Source organism: Ambystoma mexicanum, unplaced genomic scaffold (assembly GCF_040938575.1).
Source record: "Ambystoma mexicanum isolate Mex_15411 unplaced genomic scaffold, UKY_AmexF1_1 Mex_scaf79, whole genome shotgun sequence".
Lineage (NCBI taxonomy): Eukaryota > Metazoa > Chordata > Amphibia > Caudata > Ambystomatidae > Ambystoma > Ambystoma mexicanum.
In genome coordinates this window covers 803373-827414 of record NW_027182498.1, presented here as the reverse complement: position 1 = coordinate 827414, position 24042 = coordinate 803373, and the positions used below count along the sequence as shown (strand labels likewise).

Sequence of the window (24042 nt, the reverse complement as noted above, 5' to 3'; positions counted from 1 at the left end):
ATAGTCTCCTGCTGTGAGCCACAGTTCCTAACAAAATCCGAGGCACCTGACTCCGGCCATGAACCCACCAATCCCCCAGGACAAAATGCTTGGGGTCCCCTAAAACCCCCCATCTGTACTATGACAGATATTTCCACAATGAACCACTGCACCAACCACTCATCTCCTTCTGATGATGTTGAGGCTGCATCAAGTACGTGCACTCGCTATGCTTGCACTGTTACCCTTAGTCCATTTCTTTGAAAGCTGGGCCTCTCAAGCGGGCCTTCCAGTCTTCCTTCTGCAGCCGATTCTGCTTTCGTCCACGACGTGGCACCACCGATCATTCCCAAGGTTTTGATTGCTGGGATGTGCTACCCACATCCGTAGCTGTTGCGCATTTCCGTTCCTCGTCTTGAATATGCTATAAAGCCATTCTTGCCTCTCAAGTCGTGCCCCTACTTTGTGTGCCCTCAAAAGAGAAAATAATTCCAAATGGGAATGTCCACCTATACTTCCCCGGTCCTATAGGGCTCTAACAACTGGTTGCGTTTCACGCCTCTTCTGAAGAGTAATTTGCAACAAATCCTGAAAAAGCTGAATTTCCACTCCATTATATGTAATCGTAGTTTGTTCACGGGCTGTTCTTAAAATCTGCTTTTTGTTGGTATGAGGTACACGCAGCCAAAACATCTCTTGGACGAGCCCCTGGGTCACTCTTCTTCGGACCTGTCCGGTGTAGATGGTCAATAGATTTTTGTGACTTGTCTTCGCCCGGGAGCAAGTCGGAAAAAATCTGGACTATTGCATCTTTTAACTATGAATGTAGGACCTTTACCAGTAGATTCCGTACCCTAAAATTTGAGCGACGAGACCTATTCTCTAGATCTTCATATTGCAGTTCTAGGTTTTGCGTTGCTCGGGCCAGTTCCTCTATTGCAATGTCTGTCAATTTGCTCTCATGTGAAAGAGCATGTATTGCCTGTTCGTTGGCCTCTACCCGTTCGCCAAGGTAGCAATGTATTTACCAAAGTCTGTGAGCGATTGTTTTATTTCCGTTGAAAAAGACGTAAATTGTGCTTGAAAGGTGGCTGAAAATTTCTCTTGAAATGCTTGAAAACCTGCAGCAAAGTCTTTTTTAGACTCCTCCCATTTCTTCTTCTGGTGAGTCCATAAAATGGAGCCGAGTGCGTCGTGCCACTGTTTGTATAGGGGCTGTCACCAAGCCCGTTGCTCCCCAGAGTTTTTGCAACGGATGTTTACCCTGCAAATCCTTGGGAAGCTGTGAATGTTGGGCTTTTTTCTTTGCCCTCTGCATATTTCAGATTCTACCAGCCAACGTGAGTCTGCAAAGATTGGGAATACTTGTACTGCCATGCATCAAACGCACTTTATTGTCTTCAGCTCGGATTTAGATCGTACCATTTTCACCTGTTCTATGTTTTGGAGTGAAGGCCTTTTCCCATGTGTGCCGCCACCACCTCTAAATCATTCTGTAATGAGAGGTTTCACCAGCTTTGCCGTTTGTTGATGAGCAGATGTTTTCACCCCAGCTATGAGAGTCTGTCTTTGTTAATATGCCAACATAAACTTCGGAGCTATGCCCCTGTCCCTACTGTGAACTCTGCACCCCATGTACCTCCTGGGCAAGCAACCAGCAGACAACTGTTCCACCTTATCCACTAGTAGAACTTACTGCCCAGTGGTATTCTCCTGGCTCTAGAAAACAACACTGTGGCTTGAAGGTTGTGCAAGCCTTGACGTTCCAGCAAACCCATCTTGCTTTGTTAAAAAGAGGGAGCACTCAAACATGCACCATCCCCTGTGCCATTAATTGCCTCTGTTTCAACCTGGCTGTGTCGTCCATTAGCATTTCTGCATGCACAGAGTTTTGCACTTTGCCCAAGGTCTAGAGGCCCATAGCTAGTTTGTGGGTAGGCGCTAAGGATACATTTCCAAATCAAAAACTTACCACTGTATCCTGCTATTGCTGGAATAAAAGGTGCAGCGCGTCATCACCGTTTTCCTGACAGAACAATGCTGCACCACCAGTTAAATGTCCCTTTTTTCTGTGTCACTATTCCCATTGAGGGAAAGTCAAGAGAAGGATAAAGTGCCCCCAGTGAACACACCGTTGGCACTCTCATCTGTGTTATTAACCCCAGGCTTTCGCTTGTCTTTTATCCAGCCAACGTTCCATTTTGCAATGCGCATCCCGACTGTTGAATGGATGCGGTCCCGCGTAGCAGCTGACTCCTGCTAATGAGGCCGGCACAGCCTAACCACCTCATCCCAGGCTGCGCGCAACCCGGTCGGCGAGAGCGCTCCCTGCAGGCGCTCCACAGCAGTTGTAACTGCAGGCACCGGGGGGCTTCTTGTATAGCGCGGAAGAGAATTAAGCCACGTCCTCACTGCCGATGCTGTTTGTAGTATCGCCACCCGATGTGCTAGCGGTTCCAAGATCCAGCCTGGCAGTGTCTACAAAATCTGATTTTAGCCCCCGCTGATGTCCGCAACCACGCTCTCTGCAAGCGAAGTACGTTGCTGGCCAGTGCACAAAAGAATGCAGAAGGCTTCCGATCTGTCAACTGGAAACCTCGGGATCAAATCCTAATGCTCTTCTAGTTTCTTTCTTTCCAAAGCCATAAAATTAATACAGATGACCTGCAGTGTTATCGTTTACAGCCACTCCCGATGGTTGAGGAGGAGGAGGAGAGGCGTGCGCACACGTCTTCAAGCAACGGCGGCCATCTTGGAATCCGCAATAATGAGTTTTTAAGGAAGGAAAGGTTAGGGTAAGATCAGAACATACTGATAAGTTGTACGAACAGTTATATTCTCCCAAATGGATGCTGGCAGTGTATTATACCAGCATTGAAGTGTTCAACATTTAAGTCGATGGGCAAAGTCAAAGTTCTGATGCTCTTCTTCTTAGAAATATGTTCTTAAATAGTCGGTGTTCGAAAGGAAAATCACAGCAACTCGAGATGAGTCACCTTTAGAAAGCACAAGCTGTAAGGCCAATGCAGGTAAGTTGAGGTCAACTTAGTGTAGGGTTAAATGGAACTCCCAAAGATGGAAAGCACCCCAAATGGCAAAAGGATAAAATACTGCAAGCCCCACAGCACCTCTGAAATGAAGAAGTTGTCCCAGCTGGTTGCCTTCACGATGCAATGCAGTAGACCCTTGTTCATGGTCCTTGATCGTGGTAACGAAATGGAGGACGCCTGGCAGGCCTAGGCGGCAGCACTCGAGAAAGGGACTCGGCAGCAATGGATTTCTGTGAATTCATCAGCTCTTTGTGGTTTTGGCACTGTTTCCTCAGTGCCAAAGAAGAACGAAAAGCACTGGTTAGGATTTCCTTGGTCTCTCGGTCCTGGACTCTTGCTTCTGTAGGGTCCTCTGGATTCCCACTAAGATCTGGCTGGATTTGGTCTTCGGAAGATCATGCACTCACGTGGTCAAGGTACCCTAGTTATTGGGCTTCTGCAGCCTTGGAAAGTCGCAGCAAGTTGGGCTTGCACCAAAATAGTTTATCTTGAGGCTAGTTTTTCCCACCAGCCTAAGGGAAGATGTCATCCTTTACGGGTCTTCCCTGTCCGAACGGGGATCAGTACAGCTGCTGGACTTTACCGGGCACATTGCGGTCCAGGAGGGTGCTGCTGGCGCCTTCTCTAGTCCCATTCATTCGCAGCCCTCGGCTTTCAATCACACAACAGGGTGGCTGTCCTCTAGGACAGCCAGCCGGTCAATTGGAACTGGTTTCACTTGGGCACACCTAAAGACAAAAGACAGGGAAGTTTCGGGACCCTCCCTCACTTCCTAACTTTCCAGACACACTGGAGCCTGGGTGGGCTTCAGGGCTGAAGCCCGCCAAAGGCAAAACATACAAAGGACTCAAACCTGATGCATACAACAGAGTAAAAGCCCAGAAGAAACTAACAAGAAATGGCGAAAAAAGACTGGTGCCATTTTGTGAAAATGGTCACCCTTCGGTGCAGCACTGCAGCTGAGGTATCAGCCTGCATATACATGTCACTAGTAAAAAGGAAATCACTGCCACCAGCCATTCAAGTGAGTGTCACAAAATGTTACATGTGGAATGGGTTAAAAGAATTGCTATGCAACTCCCAGCACTCCACATAGTGGTGTGTGCTGGACCCATAATGTAAAGGTAAGTAAGACAGGGGTCCTCTTACTATTCTTGGGATGAGAACCCGCGAACATGTAGTTATACATTAAGAGAAGTCCAAGGGACTTTTCAGAGGCACTGCACAAAAGGTGCGGTATGTGTCACAACGCAAAAGCAGATGCCTATGGAGTTTACCAGACTCCATAAAACAGTAAGGAACATAGAAAATCATAGTCAGGAAAACACATAGGTGAGTGAGAAAAAGGTCCCACTCACTCAGGAATAAATATTAAAAAGCCCTGAGTCCAGCAAAAGAGCTGGGGGTCTCTAAGGTTAAAGGGAATTGACACAGAAATGACAATTCTCCCTGACATTGAGCCAGTGCAGCGTGAGGATATTGTTCATGATTGTGCCACGTATGAGTGAGAAGAGGAAGAGAGGGTGAATGTGAAAGCAGATTCCCTCGAGGGGGGTGAGGTGACTTTTGTTGATTGGTGTTTGACCAATCAACCAGGAGATGGGCGAGAGGCATGCGGGTGCAGCTGTCGTGTTGTGGATGGGGAGTACCGAGTCAGACTGCAGAGACGGTTGTCTTCTCATTACTCTGCACAAGCGGCAGAACAGGTGGCACTTGGAGGCACAAGAAATGAAAGGTGAAGGCAGTCATGTTTATTCTGACCTGCTCTTACGTCACATCAACCATCCATCCTGGGTTATTAAGATGGCAAAAAAGGGGTTTAGGAGGTGTGATGGGTCCCCTGTCCAGCATGCTGAGCTGCTATACTGGCTAATTGAAGCATTAACCTTGCCAGAAGAGAGAGATCTAGTGAAGTGTGCTGCCCATACGAGCCGCACTAATTCAATGACTCTCGGAAATGATGCTGCAGACAAGGCAGCAAAGCAAGCAACATATTTTAATTTCAGATTCCAAGAAAATGAAACCGCATCCCAACAGGTACAGTTACCAGCCCCATACACTGCAGTCCTGGTGCTCCAGATAATAGAAATGCAAGCGAAGGCCCCTAGAGAAGAACAGGAGTTCTGGAAAAGTAGAGGATGTGTTCGCTAGCCCACGTATTTGCTTTGGCGACTGAAGGTGAGGGGGAAGGTAGTAAGGACTGAGTTTGTTTGCTCTAGGGCAACTACATTGCATACTTCGTGACAGTAAATCACAGAAGAGCTCCAGGGGAACTGGTTTATCCCTAACTTATAAAGAACAGGTAAGTAGATTTGTAGGGAATTGTGTAGTGTACAAGGAGTTCAATCCCGTAAATAACATGACGGGGGATGGGGGGAACTTGCCCAGGCCCTCTGGTCTATTCAAGGAGCTCCACATCGATTTTGTGGACATGATCACGTAGTGCAGTAACCTCCGATATCCAATTGTCGTGGCTTGTCCATTCTCCTGGTGGCTTGTGGTTGGGCCCTGCATACATCCTGATGCTAAATCGGCTGATTTCTGTTGTGTGGTATTTTCAAGATGTGGAATTTGTGAGGTCCTAAAATCCGATAACAGAACCCACTTCTTTAATGCCTTGTTCGCAGAAATCACTTTTCTGCTTTGAATAAAGCATAGGTTGAGTTTGTTGTACCACCTGCAAACCTGCGGGATAATGGAGAGGCTCAATGGGGTCCTTAAGACCCGTTTAGTCAAACTGTGTACAGAATTAAATAAATCCTGGTATATGTGCCTACCACTTGCGTTATTCCACCTGAGAAATCAGCCAGGGAAGGGGCCACCACTTGAGCCCTCACAAAATCGTGACTAGGCGGTAACAAGTCAGAACAGTTCTTTGGGGATAAGGTTTTCGGAAGACCTGGGTTGGGGAGCACAAGTCACAAAGGTAGTAGCTACACTTGAAAAATACAGTGGGGGGTTTGAAGTTTTTATCACAGCCACAGCGGAGGATAAATTTCCCCGGCAATCCAGCTTTACAACACTCAAGGATTCTCAGCTACATGGTTCCGAGCTATGGGCAGTAATTAAAGTTTCATCGTGCAAAAGAGCAGTTAATAACTTCCTTAGAACACTCTTGCAGCAGCCCAAAAGCGCAGGTATGGCCAGTCTCTGCTAAGAATGCGATTTAAAACCAATATCTGAGGTACTGATGACAAGACCATTAACGTATTGGTGTAGACTATGGAGCATCCCGGAACTTGAACCCTATAGAAATGAGCTTAGAGGTTTGCTAGATGTCCCCGGCTTATGTTCCTTGCCCTGATTGAGATTTGTACGCAGTGGACACGAAGGGTTGGATACGACAGGCCTCTGGCTTGCTCCAGAAAGTATGCCATCTGGTGTGAAACCAGGGGTTAAGTTCTATTGCTGCACTGTGCTAAATAATGGTATGAACATGGCTTGCCAAAAGCTAAGCACAGGCACTTTAGTCATAGCTCTGAAACCTGGTAAATGGTTCGAGTCATATCTTGATTGGGTAGGCTCCGGCTACGCCCAGGAATTACTCATCCAGTTGCGGAACAACTCCTTATAATTAGCAACATACACCACAAAATGGTCCAGATCTGATGATTACAACTTTAAGGTATGTGGGGCAAATCTTGACTGATCCTCTGAAGCCTCCGGCTGTTTGTTTTAATGCCTTTTTCTCTCCCTGATGCACTTTCTCATTGATAATATTTATATTTTTTTATTATAATGTGCGTTTGTATGTGTATGAGCACGAAATGCTTTTTCTTTTTTTGTTCAAGATTTTATTTATTTTATTTTTTAATTAACATAAACATTAAAAACGATACAATAATATAAATGTGTATCCAAAATCAAAAGAAAGTAAATCCTAGACTGCGACTAATGATTAAGCATAAAGATCATTAAATGCTCCCCAGATCCTCTCATATTTATCAAGCTGATTGTTTGCATTAAATTATATTTTTTCACTCCTTGACAGAAGAGACATACTTTGTAACCAATCATCAATATTAGGGGGAAGTGTCACTTTTCCAAAATTTCAAAATGTGTTTCTTTGCAAGGAGGAGGGCTCTATACGCCCAAAACAATTTGCATGTAGACAATCCTACAACTAAAGAAACTACACCTAACACCCCAACAAGTGGATCTCTGGGTATGGCTAGATCCATGACTAGTTCCATTCTCCTAAAAAACCCATTCCAGAATAATTGTATCTTACCACATAACCATGACATGTGGATTGTAGTGCCCGCATCTCTTTTACAGTTCCAACATGTGCCTACATTACATAGCTTACTCAAGCTAATTGATTTATTCTTTGTTGCGTGTACCTTAGATCCAAATCCACTTTGTATTTAACTGGACCTGCACACACGTGGTACCACTCAGCATCTGATAATGAGTAACTCAAATCCAAGTGCCAATTTCCTCTACCACACTGAGATGGCAGTTGAGACGCATAGGGTGTAATCAATTTGTACATAGTAGATGCAGATAAGGGCATGGACTTTGAAAGAAGTAAAATCGTCGGTGAAGAGTGTAGTGTAGTGTTCAATGATGAGGAAAGCGCAACAAGTTCCCGCAGAATATTATACCTACAATTTTCAGACGCCTTCAGCTTATATTTAAACCGCTGGTACTCAAAATCAACCTGTTCTGACCATCATAAACCTGAACAATTTTCCAGATAGCAGCTCTCTGCCACGAAACCCACGACAGAACACGGTTATTCCGTTTTATGGCCTCATTTTTCCATAAACTAGAGTCTGCGCAGAGCAGATGTCTCTCACCCCTAATCTCATTACATTTATGCCATTCTCTAACAACATGCTTTACCAAAGGCGGAGTGGTGCCAACAGGCAACCTCTTTTCCATGAACAAAAGCATATCCAGAGGGGTGGGTGAAACGGATCCCTTCTCAATTTCAATACAACCTGCATGTATAATCTGATCAGACTCCAACCAATGATTTAATGTGCGCAGAGTAAATGCAGAGTGGTAACGTCTTATGTCCGGATAACCAAAGCCACCCAATTTTACTGATTTTTGGAGGACGTCTTTCGGAAATCACGCCCAGTTTTCTTCTCCCCACATAAACTTATACAAGGCCTTATTAATACTTTTTAAAAGATTATTTGACAGACGCAGGGGAAGCATACTAAAGATATATAATAGTTTCGGAAGGATGAATATCTACACTACATTAATCTTACCCCATAGGGACAGCTTAGCTTCTCCAATCTACAGAAGAGACTGTCCACTTCTGCAATTTTCAAGCGGACATTATGCGCAAGCAGGTTCTCAACATCCCTATTCACATGAATACCCAAGTATTTAAAACCTGAATCGGCCCAAATTTCCCTACCCACATCAAACAACCCCCTATGCCATGAAACGGAAACCAGATAAATCAAGGCCTTTGCCACATTAACTCTATAATTGGAGAATTTACCAAATTCCTGTAGTGTCAATGGAAGCTCTGAATATGATCGCTCAGGATTCAAAATAAGGACCAAGTGGTCATCTGCATACAAAAGAACTTTCGACATATACCCCCCAAATGGAATACCCATTATACTTGGTTGACTCCTAATCATAATGCTAGAGGTTCAATGAATAAATCTAATTATAGCGGGGACCAGGGACAACCTTGCTTTGTTCCTTTTAGGATCTGAAAACATTCAGAGCGACTCCCATTTAGAGCTACTGTTGCCTTTGCATCTCTATATAAAGCTCAAATAGTCTAAGAAAAAGCACCCCACTATTAATTTTAAGCAAGATCTGACGTAGAAAAACCCAGCTTACTCTATTAAAAGGCTTCTCTGCATCTATACTTATTGCTGTATATGCCTCCGCACAGTGTCTTTTTAAATAAATTCCATCTAGTAACTCCTGCAAGTTATCCCTACTATGCCTACCATTCAGAAAGCCGGTTTGATCTTTATTAACTAATTTTTGAATCAGGCAGTTTAACCTCCTCGCGAATATTTCTGCCAGGATTTTCACATCCACGTTTAAAAGTGAAATCGGTTGGTAATTTTCACATAACGAAGGATTGTTACCCTTTTTAGGAATAACTGTTAATGCCATCTGCATTAATTCAGCGACCGCTTCTCTATCCAAAATTTCTGCTTACAATTTAACAAGAAAAGGTGATAGGATCTCACTAAAGGTCTTGTAAAACTATTGGGAAGCCATCCAGGCCAGGGCATTTACCATTCGCCGATGTATTGATGGAATGCGCAATTACCTCAATTGTTACAGGTGCGTCTAAACCCAATCTATCTTCTTCATTCAGGCTTGGAGGAACGTATCCATTTCCATCTCAGAGATTGTTTCATCATTACTGTATAAAGAGGCATAATATTGCCTCAATTCCTCACAGATGTCCGCATTCTTCCTCTTGAACGATCCTCCTTTATCTACAATAAAGAGAACTTGCCTGTTATCCTCTATTTGCTGGATGCGGCTTGCAAACAACGCCCCTGACTTTTCACCTCTCTCCCAAATCGCCTGTCTAGAATAAAATAATTTCGACTCTGCTTTATGATTTAGTTCACAATCTAAAACCTGTTTCGCACACGTCAAAACCAAAAGGTTCTCCCTGCTGGGACTATCACAATATTGCCTTTCACAAGTCTTACACTCCTCCAATTTAAACCTAACCTTCTCTTGCGGACGTTTTTGATAGGTCGCAAAACTGATAATTTTTCCACGTAGAGTTGCCTTTAGTGCATCCCAAATCACTGATAGTGTCCACCGAGTGTAAATTATCTTCCATGAATAAAGATATTTCTACTTCTATATGTCTATAATAAAGTGCATCCGTAAGCAATGGTGTGTTTAGACGCCACTGCTTCCTAGATCTCAAACCACATGCAGAATCATATGACAACGTAATTGGGGCGTGATCAGAGATTACAACTTCTCCAATTGAAGCATTACAAACCTCTCCACATAAGCTTTACTGACAAGAAATAAATCGATGCACGAAGACGTTCCATGCGCCAACAAATGAAAAGTGTATCTTATGCCTTCTTCATTAAGAACTCGTCAAATATCGTGCAAGTCCTATTTGTCTAATAACATTCAAAGGCGTTTCCTTGCTTTCAATTCAGCATAGGAACTTGTGTGAGTTGTCTTATCTTTTTCCGCATTAATAATAGTGTTAAAGTCTCCTCCAACTATGTCTGTGCAACCCAATTGGTCTAATATTTCATCCAGTGGTTAAAAAAAAAAAAATGATTTACATTAGGTGCATAAACATTAAGAATCGTCATGAACCTGTTCTTAACATGCAACATATCTCCCCTCTGGATCCACACACACACTATCAGTGCTATACCTCAGACCTTTCCTAAAGAGATCAGATACTCCACCTGAGTTACTTGCAAAGAAACTTGAAAATTCTTTAACATACAAACCATTCAAGATGTATCCCATTTCGTCACTACTCAAACGAGTCTCCTGCAAAAATACTATATCTGGTTCCGGCCTACCTATGAATGATAAAACTTCCCTCCGCTTGATAGGATTATTTACACCCTTAACATTCCAGCTCATAAATGTTAAATTTGCAGACATGGTAGATATTTTCACCATAGATGCTAAATTACATTGCCGGATAATCCGTACACATTTGCAAACCTTTCAACATAGAACGTCTTCCCCCCTAATCCTCTCCTGCATCTGTCCTTTCCTCCCCCAGTCCTACACCACACTCCCTCCTCCAACTTTGTCAGATAGTGACACCTAATCAAACCACACTTAAAAACTTTTCCAGTAAATTGCATTCTAGGAAAGTATTCTAAAACCCAAGCACATAGACTTGAAACTAATAACAGAGAAAAAGAAAAAGTGCAAAAAAACAGACACAAAGAAGAGCATAGGCATAAAAAAATCCAACATTATATATAAATACTAGCATATTTAAACGCTCAGTATTAATAGCTAGAACAAACATTACCAATACAGCAGCCCCCAGCGGCCCTATCTGGATGACAGACCCATACAAACTTAAAGATTGAGAACTACTGAACTAACCTATTACATTCTGTGCAGTTACCGGAAAAATGATATGCCAGTAAAATGGAATGTCTTACATTTAAAGTGACCACATACACATAGAAAAAACACTAATTCCAAAGCTCATCACATTCCCCATATACACACTCTGTTCAACTCAATTATGCTCCTTACTTCATGCAAAAGAGATCAAGGGTACAGAGAGGGCATAGCACAAGACACATCAGTGCATGGTAAGAGTAAAACAAATTGTATACACTTTTTTAAAAACAGCCTCGCAGATCTCTTCATACTAGCAAAGCCATGAACAACCTCCACAGCTATAAGAATGTAATGCACTCCAATATATATGGGTGTTAGACACTCGCAGGTGATTACGGTGGGTCCAAAAGTGATCCCCCCCCTTATCTCTTCCCTTTTGGCAGAGTACAACACGGCAGAGCACTTTATACATTGCTTGCCAGAGGTGCTTCAACAGAGTATACCATATAAAAAGCATTATTAACGCAGTGTACTGTCCATGTCAAATTATACTTGCACATCCAGGCATACAATTTCAACCAACATGTTTGCCTAAATGATAGCATACAGTGCAGGAAATGACAGGAGAAATGAGAGCAAAAAAATTGCCTCAATGTGGTGAATAAAGTAGATGAAAGAGAGGGCATAAAGACAAGAATGCAGACCAATGGAAAGTGAGTTATGTTGGAAGAGGAAGCAATGAAAATAGAGGGATAGGAAAGAAAGATACAGTAGGCTCTCGCTGAAAATAAAAAGTTTGCTTGGGCTTGTCATTGCTTGGGCTTGTCCAAGGAGGATTACAATCTACTTCTCCGTCATGTAAACATATCGAAAACCGAATGGCGAACGTGTAATGCACAGGAAACCAGAATCAGTACATGTCAATCCACTTCTGAGCGATATCCGTACGGACAGCCTCGCGGGCAACAGCGCTGTCACTGGCTACTCCCATGATTATCAATGACATGCACAAATTAGGTAAACTAGCAGATTGGCATACGTGTGAATATTTCCTTGTTACTTTGACTCCAATACTCATGCAGACTACGCACAATTAGATTAGAAATCCAAGTCTTAGGGCAGGAGTGAACAAGATCGCGAAAGGAGATGTTCTGCATCACAAACCTCTTTCGCATCGATCCCTTCAGCGGGCAGGCCCACCATAGACCGCTCCTCAAAGTAACACGCGAATCGCTGCTCCAGCTTACAATATTACGCGCTGGTTGTTCAGTGCTCATCCAATATGTCGCAGCATGCCTGCAGCGTCCGCTAAACATCCAGAAGAGAGAAAGCATAGCGCTTTAGTTGCTGCCATGTTGGGCTACTTCCTGAAACAGAGTATTAGAGGAATGGACCTTCCAAAATGCAAGCACATTTCAGGATTCAAAAATGTCGTTTTACAATGACAAGTCACAGATTCAAATGTAAATGCCTCCATTCATCATTACATTGTATAAAAGATAATAAAGATGAAATAAATGCAGGGAATTCCTTTTTTTCCTTTTTTCATTGCTTTTTCATGTTTGACTTCAGCACCTTACCCTGAGTAGAGTCCATTTCTTTCAAAAGGAAGTTGCTTCCATATGATAAGAAAACAAATGCATCACTCGATCCACAGTGATTTTCTTTTAGCACAGCTGGGTAAACCATATAGTATGGCACCTTTTTATCTTTTGCCAGCTTTTTAGCTTCCAAAAATAACTTCCTTTCTGCCACAATCTCTTTGCTAAAGTCATTAAAAAGCATTATAGTGCACTTTTCGCCCCATTTAAGCACACCAAGTTCCCTGGACCTTCTCAACATTCCTTTCACAGGATATCTCAAGGCATTGCCAAAAGAGAACACATCTCGGAAGCCAGAAAACTAGCACACTGGCTCCCAATAAAAGAAAGGATCATCTTCAAGACTCTGACACTGAGCCACAAGTGCATTCACCTTACTGCCCCCGACTACCTCTCCCAAAGGATCCACCCCGTCTCATCTTCGAGGCCAACCAGATCACCATATACTAACATGCTCTCTGTGCCATTAGTAAAAAAAGCCAGAGCGGGCGGATCTAGCTTCCCATATCTCGCACCCACTCACTGGAACGCCTTACCTCCCACAATCCGAGGTGAGGCTTCCCTCAGCATCTTCCGCAAAACCATGAAAACCATCTTATTCACATAAGATGCCTCGCACCAGTTGAATACATCTCGTATGTTCCTAATGCATAATCTGTATTGTAATGACTAACCGTACCAACCAAAATATCAGCTCTATGCCTTGTGGAAGTCATAATGTACCACTGAATGCCTCTTTGCCTGTAACCAAGCTCTTGCAAGTAACAGCGCCTCAATGCCCATGGGTTACTTGCGTGCTATATAAATAAATAAATCTCAGAAACTTCACCAGAAAAGCATGTGGTGGTTGTTCAATTCCAGGTTTTGGGGCCGGGGTACGGTGCACACGCTCCAATTCCAGGGTTTTTCCAGGTGGAAGGTCTAACAGTTTTGGTAAGACTTTCTGTAAAAAATCCATAGGGCGACCATTCTCCACACCTTCTGGAAAACAGGTAATCCGCAGGTTAGATCTCCTACTATAATTTTCCTGCTCAGATATCTGCTTGTTGGCTGTCTCCAACAGTCCCGTCAGCGTAGTTACTCTTGACTCCAGAGCAGTAATCTGTCTTCAGAGCCAGAGACCCTGGTTTCCAGTTCTTCAGTGCGCTTCTTGACCATGGTTTGATCTCTTCATTTCCAAAACGATCTGCTTGATCTTCCCAATAACAACAAAAACTGTCCCCACAGGAAAATGATCTATAGGTTATACAGTGTGATAATTTACTGCAACCTCACTTACTAAAGAAAAGGGATCTCTACTGGCTGGAAACTCTAGTCATTGTCTCGGGTAGTGTTCTATCCTCCGCTATATGCTCAACGCAATATCACCTACATGTTAACTGTTAACATACATTTGAGTTAACCATTCTTTTCCTTTTCTCAAATTCATTGGGCATAGAACCTGATAATAGAAAAACAATTTCACAATTTATTGCAAAAAATATTTTTTTCACAAATTCATGTTTCCACATATTTCATAAAAACACATAATTGTACAAAATCCGACAATAATAATTGGTATCAACAAAGAAAGAAAAGAGGCCGCCTTAGACATGGGGACTCCTTGCGGGTCAAAATATTTTTACATCAAAATTGCTACCCAATAACCCCTGCAAGTCTATTCATTTCCAAGAGGAGTATCACATTTAATCAAATGATAATTCATTCATTTGAGAACAATGTCTCACTAGTATTTTGACTCAACTTCAGTTAGAGTCAAGATAATTCCACAGCAGTATTAATGTCCAATTGCTTTTGTAGAACTAGTCATTTTATGTGCGTACAATGTCTCACTAAACTCTACCAAGGGTCTTCCCAATTGACAGCACAACTCCATCCATAATTTCAGTTGGATAATCCTCAGCGGACTGGCCTTCAGGTCTGGCCCCAATCAGACTCTTATCACTTTCATCCCAAACTCTCTTTGATGTCTGAGAGTCCTCAATGGGAGCATTAATAAGCCCCTCTTCATCTTCACTTACAAATCTTGACCTTCTGGAGGATGGAGAATCTGCCATTTCAACTGGATCTGCCATTATTATATTCAAATGTATGGTTTTTACAGCCGAATAGTTATGTTTAAACTAATCATTTTCCTTTTCATTTATGACTGCTGTTGCTATTTGCTCTTTGGGTTTTCCTCAGCGCCATGTTGCATTAGGGTGTAAGTTGTGCTATACAAAACATTAGAACGAACATAAACTACTATTTTCTGACTTTGGTCATGGAAACCTGTACAATGATTCCAGCCTAGGTCTATCTTGGTGACTTGGATTAGGCAAGTTTACTTCCCTGAACTTTACTTACCTTTTTGACTTTTGAATCATAACCACTGGCATCGTCCAAATCTCCTTATATACCTACCTGAAAAGTATAACTTTGAAACAGATGACTTTAGTTCACAACGTCCCAAACTATCTTACGATTGGGAACAGTTTTGAGGTTACTCTAAAGTGCCTTTACTGTCTTATGCCTTTACTGAATTTAATGCATTGGAGTGCTTACCTGTATTTCACTGGTTATTGAATAATATGCTTTCTTTCAACTCCTAAGGATGAATTCATATATAGTAAGTGTGTGACAATAGAGGTTTTATAGTAAGTTTTATAGTAAGTGTGTGACAATAGAGGTTTTACTTGCTTAGTGTGTATTTTAAAGGCCTAATAAATCATTGTTTATTTTTGTATTTACCTGTCTAACTTGAAATATTGTTTTTTTTCTGTGTGGACACGTAGCCCTCCTGGGACTAAGCCTGCCTGCTGTGCTACCTTACCTTTATTGGGTTTGAATAGTCCTCGGTGTCTCCCAGTTAACCATAATAGTTTGGCCTCCCAAAATCCAACCCCTGGATTGATTTTGGAAATCCATCTCATCAGCCAGTGTCATCCATGTCAAGTGTCCAAACATGGCAATTGGCCGTGGTTTGGGAACTGTTTAGCTACTCCAAAGTGGCCACTGGGCCTCCTTCAGCTGTCAGTAGCCCCATGGACCACTCCATTAATCACTGGGGCCTCTGGGACTCAAGCTAGGTCTCAAGACAGTTCTTGAGTTCACTGAACAAATTGCTGATGATTTTCTTTTTTTGTTTTCTCCTTTTGAGAGCTGTTTTCCATACAGCTCTGGGACCTCGTGAGAGGTCAGAAATGTGAAGTGACAACTTTGTAAAGAGTTCAAGTTTAGCCATTTCATTAAATCTAAAGGTTGGATAAACGGCTTCACTATCCCTACCCTGACAAGGTTTTCTCTGCCTAAAATAAACTAAAGAAAACACTCTTAACAAAAGGATATCTGTCCCTCACACTTATACATTCAATAAAATAATAAGGAAATGTATGGCAGTTCAATTCAACAAATATATATAGCATACAATTGAATTCACAATATGATCACTGTCTCTTCTCATAGCCTGGTTGAATTCTCCTTCCCCAGATCTGAACCAGGTTTTACTCCACAATGCAAAAATAAAAAGGACATCCTGGTTTGCCACAAAGTTTCAACACATTTCTTGAGGATTTAAACTTGATTAAATAATGTTCTGTTGTCTCAATGTACTAAAAAAAATACTATGTTCCAACTCCTCCTGAAGCAAGAACAAGTTTCACATTTGTCTTCAAATATACAACAATAGTCTTTGTAGGATGTTTTGCCACAAACATTGATTTCTGAAGAAATGTAACTCCTCCACAGCACATTTACACAATTCTGCTCTCAATGTCACAATTCAGCACTTTTATCAACCACTACCATGTTTACTCCCATACCAGTCCTTTTACAGCAACAACTTGCCATACAGGTATACTCTCCTGACTGCTCAATATTTCATGAAAGAACAAAGTGTGCTTCGGTGGTGACATCTTCACAACATTTCTTTGCCATCAAACTTTAAACCAATTGCGGGGAAACAAGGAATCGCATAAGTGCTCTTTAGGGCTCCTTTGCAACTATGCTCCTCTCCCTCTGGATGATCTTCTCGAGAAGGGCAGCAACCAAATAGTGACCAGGATATATAGTCTTATTCCGCTTCTGTCTTGGCTTTGGCAACTTGTGATTGCCACCTAATGATCTGCATTTCACAACGCATGAGCAGCAAGTCTTACAACTCTTAGATTTCCCAATATTCCCCTCTCGCCTTGAGCAATATTTGTTGTATTGTTATTGCTGAGTTTTTAAATGCTCTTGGCTTGGGTATTGCTTGTAGGCTTTTGTTTTTACTAAAGCTTTCCCACAAGGTTTTTGGGCCTTCCACAAACTCACACTCTTGCTTGCATAGTCACTTTGTTTCAATAAGCATAACTTTTGTTGTTTTTGAATAATTTGGTATTCAAAATTGTGATTACTGCTTCCTTCACGCATAAGCTGTCGACACACCGCATAAGACGCTCGCTCACGCCCTGCTTGTTTTTTTTGCAGTTCTGTCATTGTGGCTCCTAGCGATCTGGCGAACAGCCTCCTCTGGTCCACCTCTGCTTTCGCCCCTTGGAAATGGAGCTTCCTTCGCTCTGGAGAGGGTCGGGTGCAAACCAGCCACCTGGAACCTCTGAAGGTGGCACACTTGCCTCGCTACTTCTTCCCGCTGCGCAACCTCTGCACAGCGAGCCTTCACTGGGCAAGCGTCCTTTTCTCATGCTTCCTGCTGTGCGACCTCTGCAACAGGGACAACTTGAGGCAAAGACCCTCAAGACATGGCACAGCTTTTGCCGTTAATTGTCCCGGCGCCTTCTCTTGCCTCCATTTTCACTTTCAACTGCATACACGCCCACGCTGCTTTCTCCGCTCCTGCTGCTCTCTCTGTCCCTGCTGCTATTCTAATGCCTGCACCTGAGGGGGCTTTTCATCTACACTAATTTGCTGTCCGCTCCTACATAGGGATGTAACGGTATAACTGTATACCGTTAATACTACCGTGAACCACTTAATTGAACAATAATAACCATCACATTGTTTATACCGTTCATACCGTTAAGTGTGCTTTTCAATCCGATTTGGAAAGGCTGCAGTAAGCAAGTGCTGCGCAGTCTTGGTCTTGCACTGTTGGATGTGCCGTCTGCCAAGTAGTTTCAGTTAGAGCAGTTTTTAATGCCATTCCATAAACACATGCTTGACACAAAATCAATATGTTAGCAATAGGAAGAATAGATACAGTGCCAAGAAGGAAAAGGGTTTACTTTGGGGTGGCGGTTTTGGGGTTTATATATTTATAATGGATAATGTTCTCTAAACATATGGCAACGGGGGATTTCCCTGGTTCTATCATTGAATTTACATATAATAAGTCACACTGCGAAATTCACTGATCTGTCGGTATTCCCTGCTGCCATACCAAAGGGTAACATGTCCGTGATTACTGAACACCTTTTGGCCCGCAAGTAAACTAAAGGCTGTAACGTAAAGAGAGAGTGCGTGTGTATGTGCACAAGCGTATACTACCATCAGCCGCCATTGATCTGTGGCATGCAGGTTATCAAGATGGCAACATGTTCATCTTCACCAGTAGCCAGTGGGGGAGCAAAAAGCCTAAATGACCACTTAAGAAAAGCTATTCAGTTTGCTTTGCCAGTTGCAGCAGGACCACCCCCCTCTCCACACGTGTGTTTGGTGGAAGCAAGGCATTTCAGTGGAAAGTATGTTGAAAAGCCCAATTCTGGCCCTGGGTGCCTGGTTTTGTTTGTGATGATAAATCTGTCAATTTATGACCTTTTAGAAAATATTTGTTAAGATTAGTTAACTCCACCTGCTATACCGCGATAACCATGATATACCGTCATTTGGCAAGAAAGTTATCGTACCGTCATAAAACTAATACCGCGACACCCCTACTCCTACAGTAGTGTTCTTCTGCATCCCTCTTCCTCCCAGTATTGAGAGAATTATTGGATTTGAATTATGGGACTTTTGAAGTCCCTATTAATAAAGTTTGTTTTCCTAACCTTTTCTGCTTTGCAATAAACCATAAAAACATTGGGGTTGAAGGCACGCCGCTGTATGCTCACACCAGAAAACATACAACCGGCTAGGAAAGAAGGCCCAAATAACACTGCTTGCAAGGATAAGAAGTATTTATTTCTACAAAATAAAAATGTAGCAGCAAAGAACTCTGCTGCCACCAAACATTCTGAGCTCCATATGCATGTGCAGAACATTAAAAGCACGAACGTCGTCGCTGATGCTATCTGTTCTGTGGGATGGTACTGCCAAGATGCGCTCTGCTCATGACCTTGCAGGGTGCATTCTTCCCTGGGCGCGAGGGCCTGTAACTTTTAGTTCAATGGAGGATTTTATGGATCTCTGAAACCTGCCCAGGGTGGGGGTGATGTCTGCATTCATGCAATGGATCTAATCATAAAACATATGATGCTTTTCACTGCGCTTAGGCCTAAGTGCCAAGATGGCTGCCATTAGCTAAGATGGCGGTCACACCCGCGTCTACTATATAGCCTCTAATGCATGCACTAAGGCGAATGTGCAGACTGCCCCCTTCTGCTCCCTGGTCGTGCTCTCTAGCATTTGTCTCATTCTGTATTGCCTATGGGAGTGGGAAGACCCTCTCTCATTCCCAACAGGATTTCGGGGAAATAAACAAGGAGATTTCCCCATCTTCCTGACCTGTTTCCTCCCCCATGTGATCCTCCCACAGAATACCACTCCCAGCATCGGGATCAGGAAGCATCTGCCTTCCCTTGGCCACATGAGATAGGTCCCAGGCCAAGGTTTTGGGAGGAATCACTACTGATTCATCACAGTATCCACATGCAAAGAGCACTTTTTGGGGGCTTATAATTGTTGTGCAGTTCAAATCTTCGCTATACTCTTTAAGAAAAATATAGATTGGCCTATACTTCTATGTCTGGACGGGGGACCCATAGCCTTTCTTTTTGCTTTAATTTTCCATAGTCAAACGTTTCCTCTCACCTACATCCGGAACCGCTGAACGTATTTTCACCATTTATTTGCGAGGAGCAGTCATCCGTTACCGAAAGCATGCTTGCACAAATCTGACTCAAGGTTTCTTTTTTACATTTACCCATCTCTGGCTTGAAACCAATTAGCTATCTCTATATAGGACCTTTTTCCTGGTGTTGGAAGGCCCTAAGGATCGGCCATGCCCTGGCTAAAGTGCCCAATATGAGCATCTTCAATCTGGAAAATTCCCCAGTTACATTAGCCATTATCCATCCTGTACCTTGGCGGAATAAATGAACCTAGTGGGTATGGATAGCCCACAGGGTATGCACAGTTCGGCTATGAGCGAGCTTGTGGATTTACCTGGGAAGGGCTGAAGGCTTACCCTCAAACTTTGGGAATATCAACATTAAGGTTACAATATTTCATGTGCCCATCCACTACAAATCGAACCTTCAATTTAAATATAGGATTGATCTGATCTTCCTAATACTTAAAGTTTTGTGAAAATCATAAGCTGCTGCATGATTTAATTATAGTACACGGGTTGGTAAATCGGGGTGGGTACAAGGGGTGGAGAAAGGACCGGTTGAAGTTCTGAATAGGCTTCCTTATCTCGCACTTGGACTTTCTCACCCACAAGCTCAAGTTTTGCAAATTGGTGGATTTGCATGAAGTAGGCCAAAGATTGGAGACTGATATTTTCACATTTTCTTTTATGTACAGAAGGGTTGCTGCTGAAATATTACAAAATATACACACATACACACACACTATACATGTATGCAATTTGATAGCTCCATCTTACTTAACTGGCTAAGACTTCTGCTGTTTTTGCTTTGTTCGTGAAAGATACCAGGATCTATAGTGTTGTTTTCCAGGATTAGATAACAACTAACTTGTACTATTAAGCTCCTGTAAGATTGAAATATTGATTACAGGATGGTAATTTCGATCTGTAGACTATTACTTTCCCAAATGTAGTCTGCTGAATTGAACATTCTTTGGCATACCTAAAAGGAAACCTGTTTTGCTAGTTCTTTTCCTGTTCGTGTTCTCACCCTCATCCTCACATTTTGATGTTCGTCTAAATTTAGCACAGATTGGGCAATGTGGCGGGTGGGGAAATTCCTGCTTCTACTATTCACTAAAGTAAATTAGCCAATGGACAAAATAAATTTCCATCATGACTACCATATTCAAAATCATTTCTCTTTGCAAACCCGAACAATACCGGATAACACATTTTCTAACTATCTGCCAATCTTCTCCTGTCTCCTCAAACCTAGATCACTGCTGATGGCTATGAAGTTGAAAATCTAATCTCTGAAGACATTGTGAAGAGAAACCGTGGATTTCGTTGTGCATATTTTGTTCTACCACCAGTACATATCACCATAACATTTCCGTTTCGTGTAGAGATCAGTAAGATTAATATTGACCTCGCTACATCAGGGGGCATTCAAAAAGCCACTGGACTTGAGATCTGCACGTCTACCTCATCAAGCCAAACATCCTTAAGTGGCCAAAAATCTGCTAAGGATGTCTTTACTCGTGTGTGTAAAGTACAGTTAGGAAATCGGTACAAGGTAACATTTCACCACAGAGGCTTCCAAGCAAGAGCTCCCTTCGATCAAGCAGAATCTCCTTTTTCAAGTGATGAATTTGTGTCTTATGAACTGTTCAATAAAGGGCCTCTCTCACTCAAAAGTGTGAAATGTTTACAGATTGTAATCACTCATGTACGTGGTGGTGGTGTTCCTGGTTGTAAAAGAGTGGAGGTTTGGGGTCAGCCAGCAAGAGCATGTTCACAAGAGCTAATAGACACAGTGCTACAAATTTCTAATGAGAGCGTCCCTGAAGTCTTGCAGGACCCTACCGTCACTGAAGTCTTGCAGGACCCTACCGTCACTGAAGTCTTGCAGGACCCTACCGTCCCTGAAGTCTTGCAGGACCCTACATCTCCAATGGAAAGCAACTGTATGTCCTACAGGAATTCAGACATCACACAACAAAGTCTTCAAGAATTTGATCTCCATGATGTCCCTGAGGAATTTTTGGACCCTATCACTTTAGAGGTAATGACACTTCCCATACTGCTGCCTTCTGGAAACGTGATTGACCAAAGTACGCTGGAAAAATGTAACCGCAGCGAGGCCTCTTGGGGCAGGATGCCCAGCGACCCTTTCACTGGTGTTACCTACAGCCTTCACTCCCACCCTCTTCCCCACCCTTCTCTGAAGGCAAGATTAGACCTCTTCCTTCTGCAACACAATATTCCAGGGTCAAACATTTTGGGACGAGCTCAAGCAGCATCCCTAATCGCACCGTCTTCCATCACTGTGGCATCTCTAAAAAGAAAGATGGGTTGTATGGAACAATCTGTAAACGGCAGTAATGGTTCGGAGCCTACCTGTTTTGCAGCAAACTGTCCAATCATTTCTACCTCAGAAAACTGTGCAAAAAAAATGAAAATTGACTCCGAGTTGGGTACCGCACAAATGGATTGCTCAACAGGTACCGCAATTTTTTTTTATTTTTATAAATTGTATTTAATGTGGTTTCATCCAAGTCCTATACATGCTTTAGGGAGCTGCTTAATAAACTGAAATGAGAACTAGAGATTGACCAGATGGGTATGCTTGTGATTTAATTAGCAGGCATTTTGTGACTTCGAACAGTGAAACATTAAATCATCTCACTTTCAGTAGAGGTGGTTCCAACGAAGTAGAGCAGGAATAGTATTTTCTAACTCTATATAATGCAGGCTTGATATTTTACTGTATTATTTCAATACGTTTATTGATGTGCCTGGCAGTTGGTTAGCGTTTTTGTCATCAACCTTTATATTCACAATAGCGCCATATGGAAATATTTGATGAGTTTGCATTGGAAATATATTGTTTTCATGATTCTTTTTTAGGGGTTTTTTATTAGTATGCCCTAGTGCGCCTGAGTGCTTTTAGAAGTTTTCCTTGATTTTTCTTTGCATAAAGGCAGTGATTGTCTCAATCAGTAGGCCTGGGGCACAAGATCCTTCACAAGTTGTAAACTTAGCATGCTTTTGCCATCTATTCTGCTGTAAATAACATTAAGAGTTATGCCGTGTTGAAAAGTCTGGGTTTGTAGGTTGCCATGGTGTCCCTTATTTTTAGGAAGAACTTGGTGGGATGCGTGCGCAGGGGCGGAAACTGCTCTTAAAGTAGTAAGATGCTTTCATTTTAGTTCTATGCTCGCTGCTTGTAAATGTCATGTCTGATGATGTACAAGTTATCATGGGTGATTTTAATAGTGACTGCCTTGACTCTAATATAGAAAGCTCCTACACTAGGAGCAAGCGTATGTGAAGCTAAATCTAGGGGCACAAGATTTAGGGAGGCTATGAGTGATTAGAGTCTGATGCTGGTCAATGGTAACATATTAGGTGAACGCACACCGACCTCAACCTGGTCTAATGGTGTTACTTCCTCAACTTTGCATTATATTTTTATTTCCCAAGATCTTTTTACTCTGTGTCTCAATGAAGGGTGATGAGTCCATCAAGACAGTGACCATAGACCTCTCATCTTGACCATGGATCGGGATTTTGGTCCATTAGATCTGGGCCCCCACCTGCTTCGGGTAGAGGTCGGGGAATGGAACCATGCCCTTCTCTGGAAACCGTCTCTGGCAACAAGGTTTAATAATGTTATGGAAAACAAACGTATTCATGATGGGTTTGTTTCCCTGCATCCTGATGTTTATGCTGGGTTTTGGCAAACAACTTTGAAGGCGTTTTCAACATTTTTTATCAACCATGATAATACCGAGTAAGCCTCATACTCACTCGTTTGACAGACTGACCCTGCACAAGAAGAAAGCCCTGCGAAAAGCTGTTGGTTTACTAAAAAAAAAGATGGCGCACATAACATTTCTATTATTGGGAAACTAAAGCAACAATATAGAAATTGGTGTAAGTTGCACACAACAAGCAGCTGGAAAAATGGCTGTTATCATGGTTCATAGATCTGCATCTGATTTTTGGTTGTTATATCAAGAATCCTTCGATACAGACCTCCTTGCAGCTACATACTATTTGTGCACAAGTGTGGAAGGAACATTTTACTACCTTTTTGTATTCTTCGAAGTTTAATCACAAGAACGTTTCCACTGTGCATTCTGGCGAGGGAGACTTCATAAGCTGGGACTGTGTGCCTATTTATCGCCTGTCAGTTAGGACTGCTGTATGCTTTGCTAAATCATCGAGAGCTCCTGCATCGGATGGCTTGTCGAATGCTACTTTTAAAATGGATCCGGATCTATGGGCAAATATTTTACATGATTTGTTTTTAAAGGTTATGCATACACACTTTATCCCTACAACATGGAAGGAAGCTACAGTTATTAAAAAAAAAAAAAAGGAAATTGGTTAGACCCGAATAATTCTAGGTTGCTTTCACTTTTAAACAGCTCTT

General features: G+C 42.5%; 1 protein-coding gene across 1 annotated transcript in view; it reads left to right on the top strand.

Annotated features, from left to right (window-relative positions):
* LOC138562838 (RING finger protein 37-like) overlaps positions 1-24042 on the top strand; it is a 270284-nt gene that overhangs the window by 89134 nt on the left and 157108 nt on the right. Inside the window, exon 3 of the mRNA XM_069642811.1 lies at positions 20878-22105. Coding sequence (XP_069498912.1) covers positions 20878-22105 — 1228 coding nt within the window. The remainder of the gene's footprint in view (positions 1-20877; positions 22106-24042) is intronic.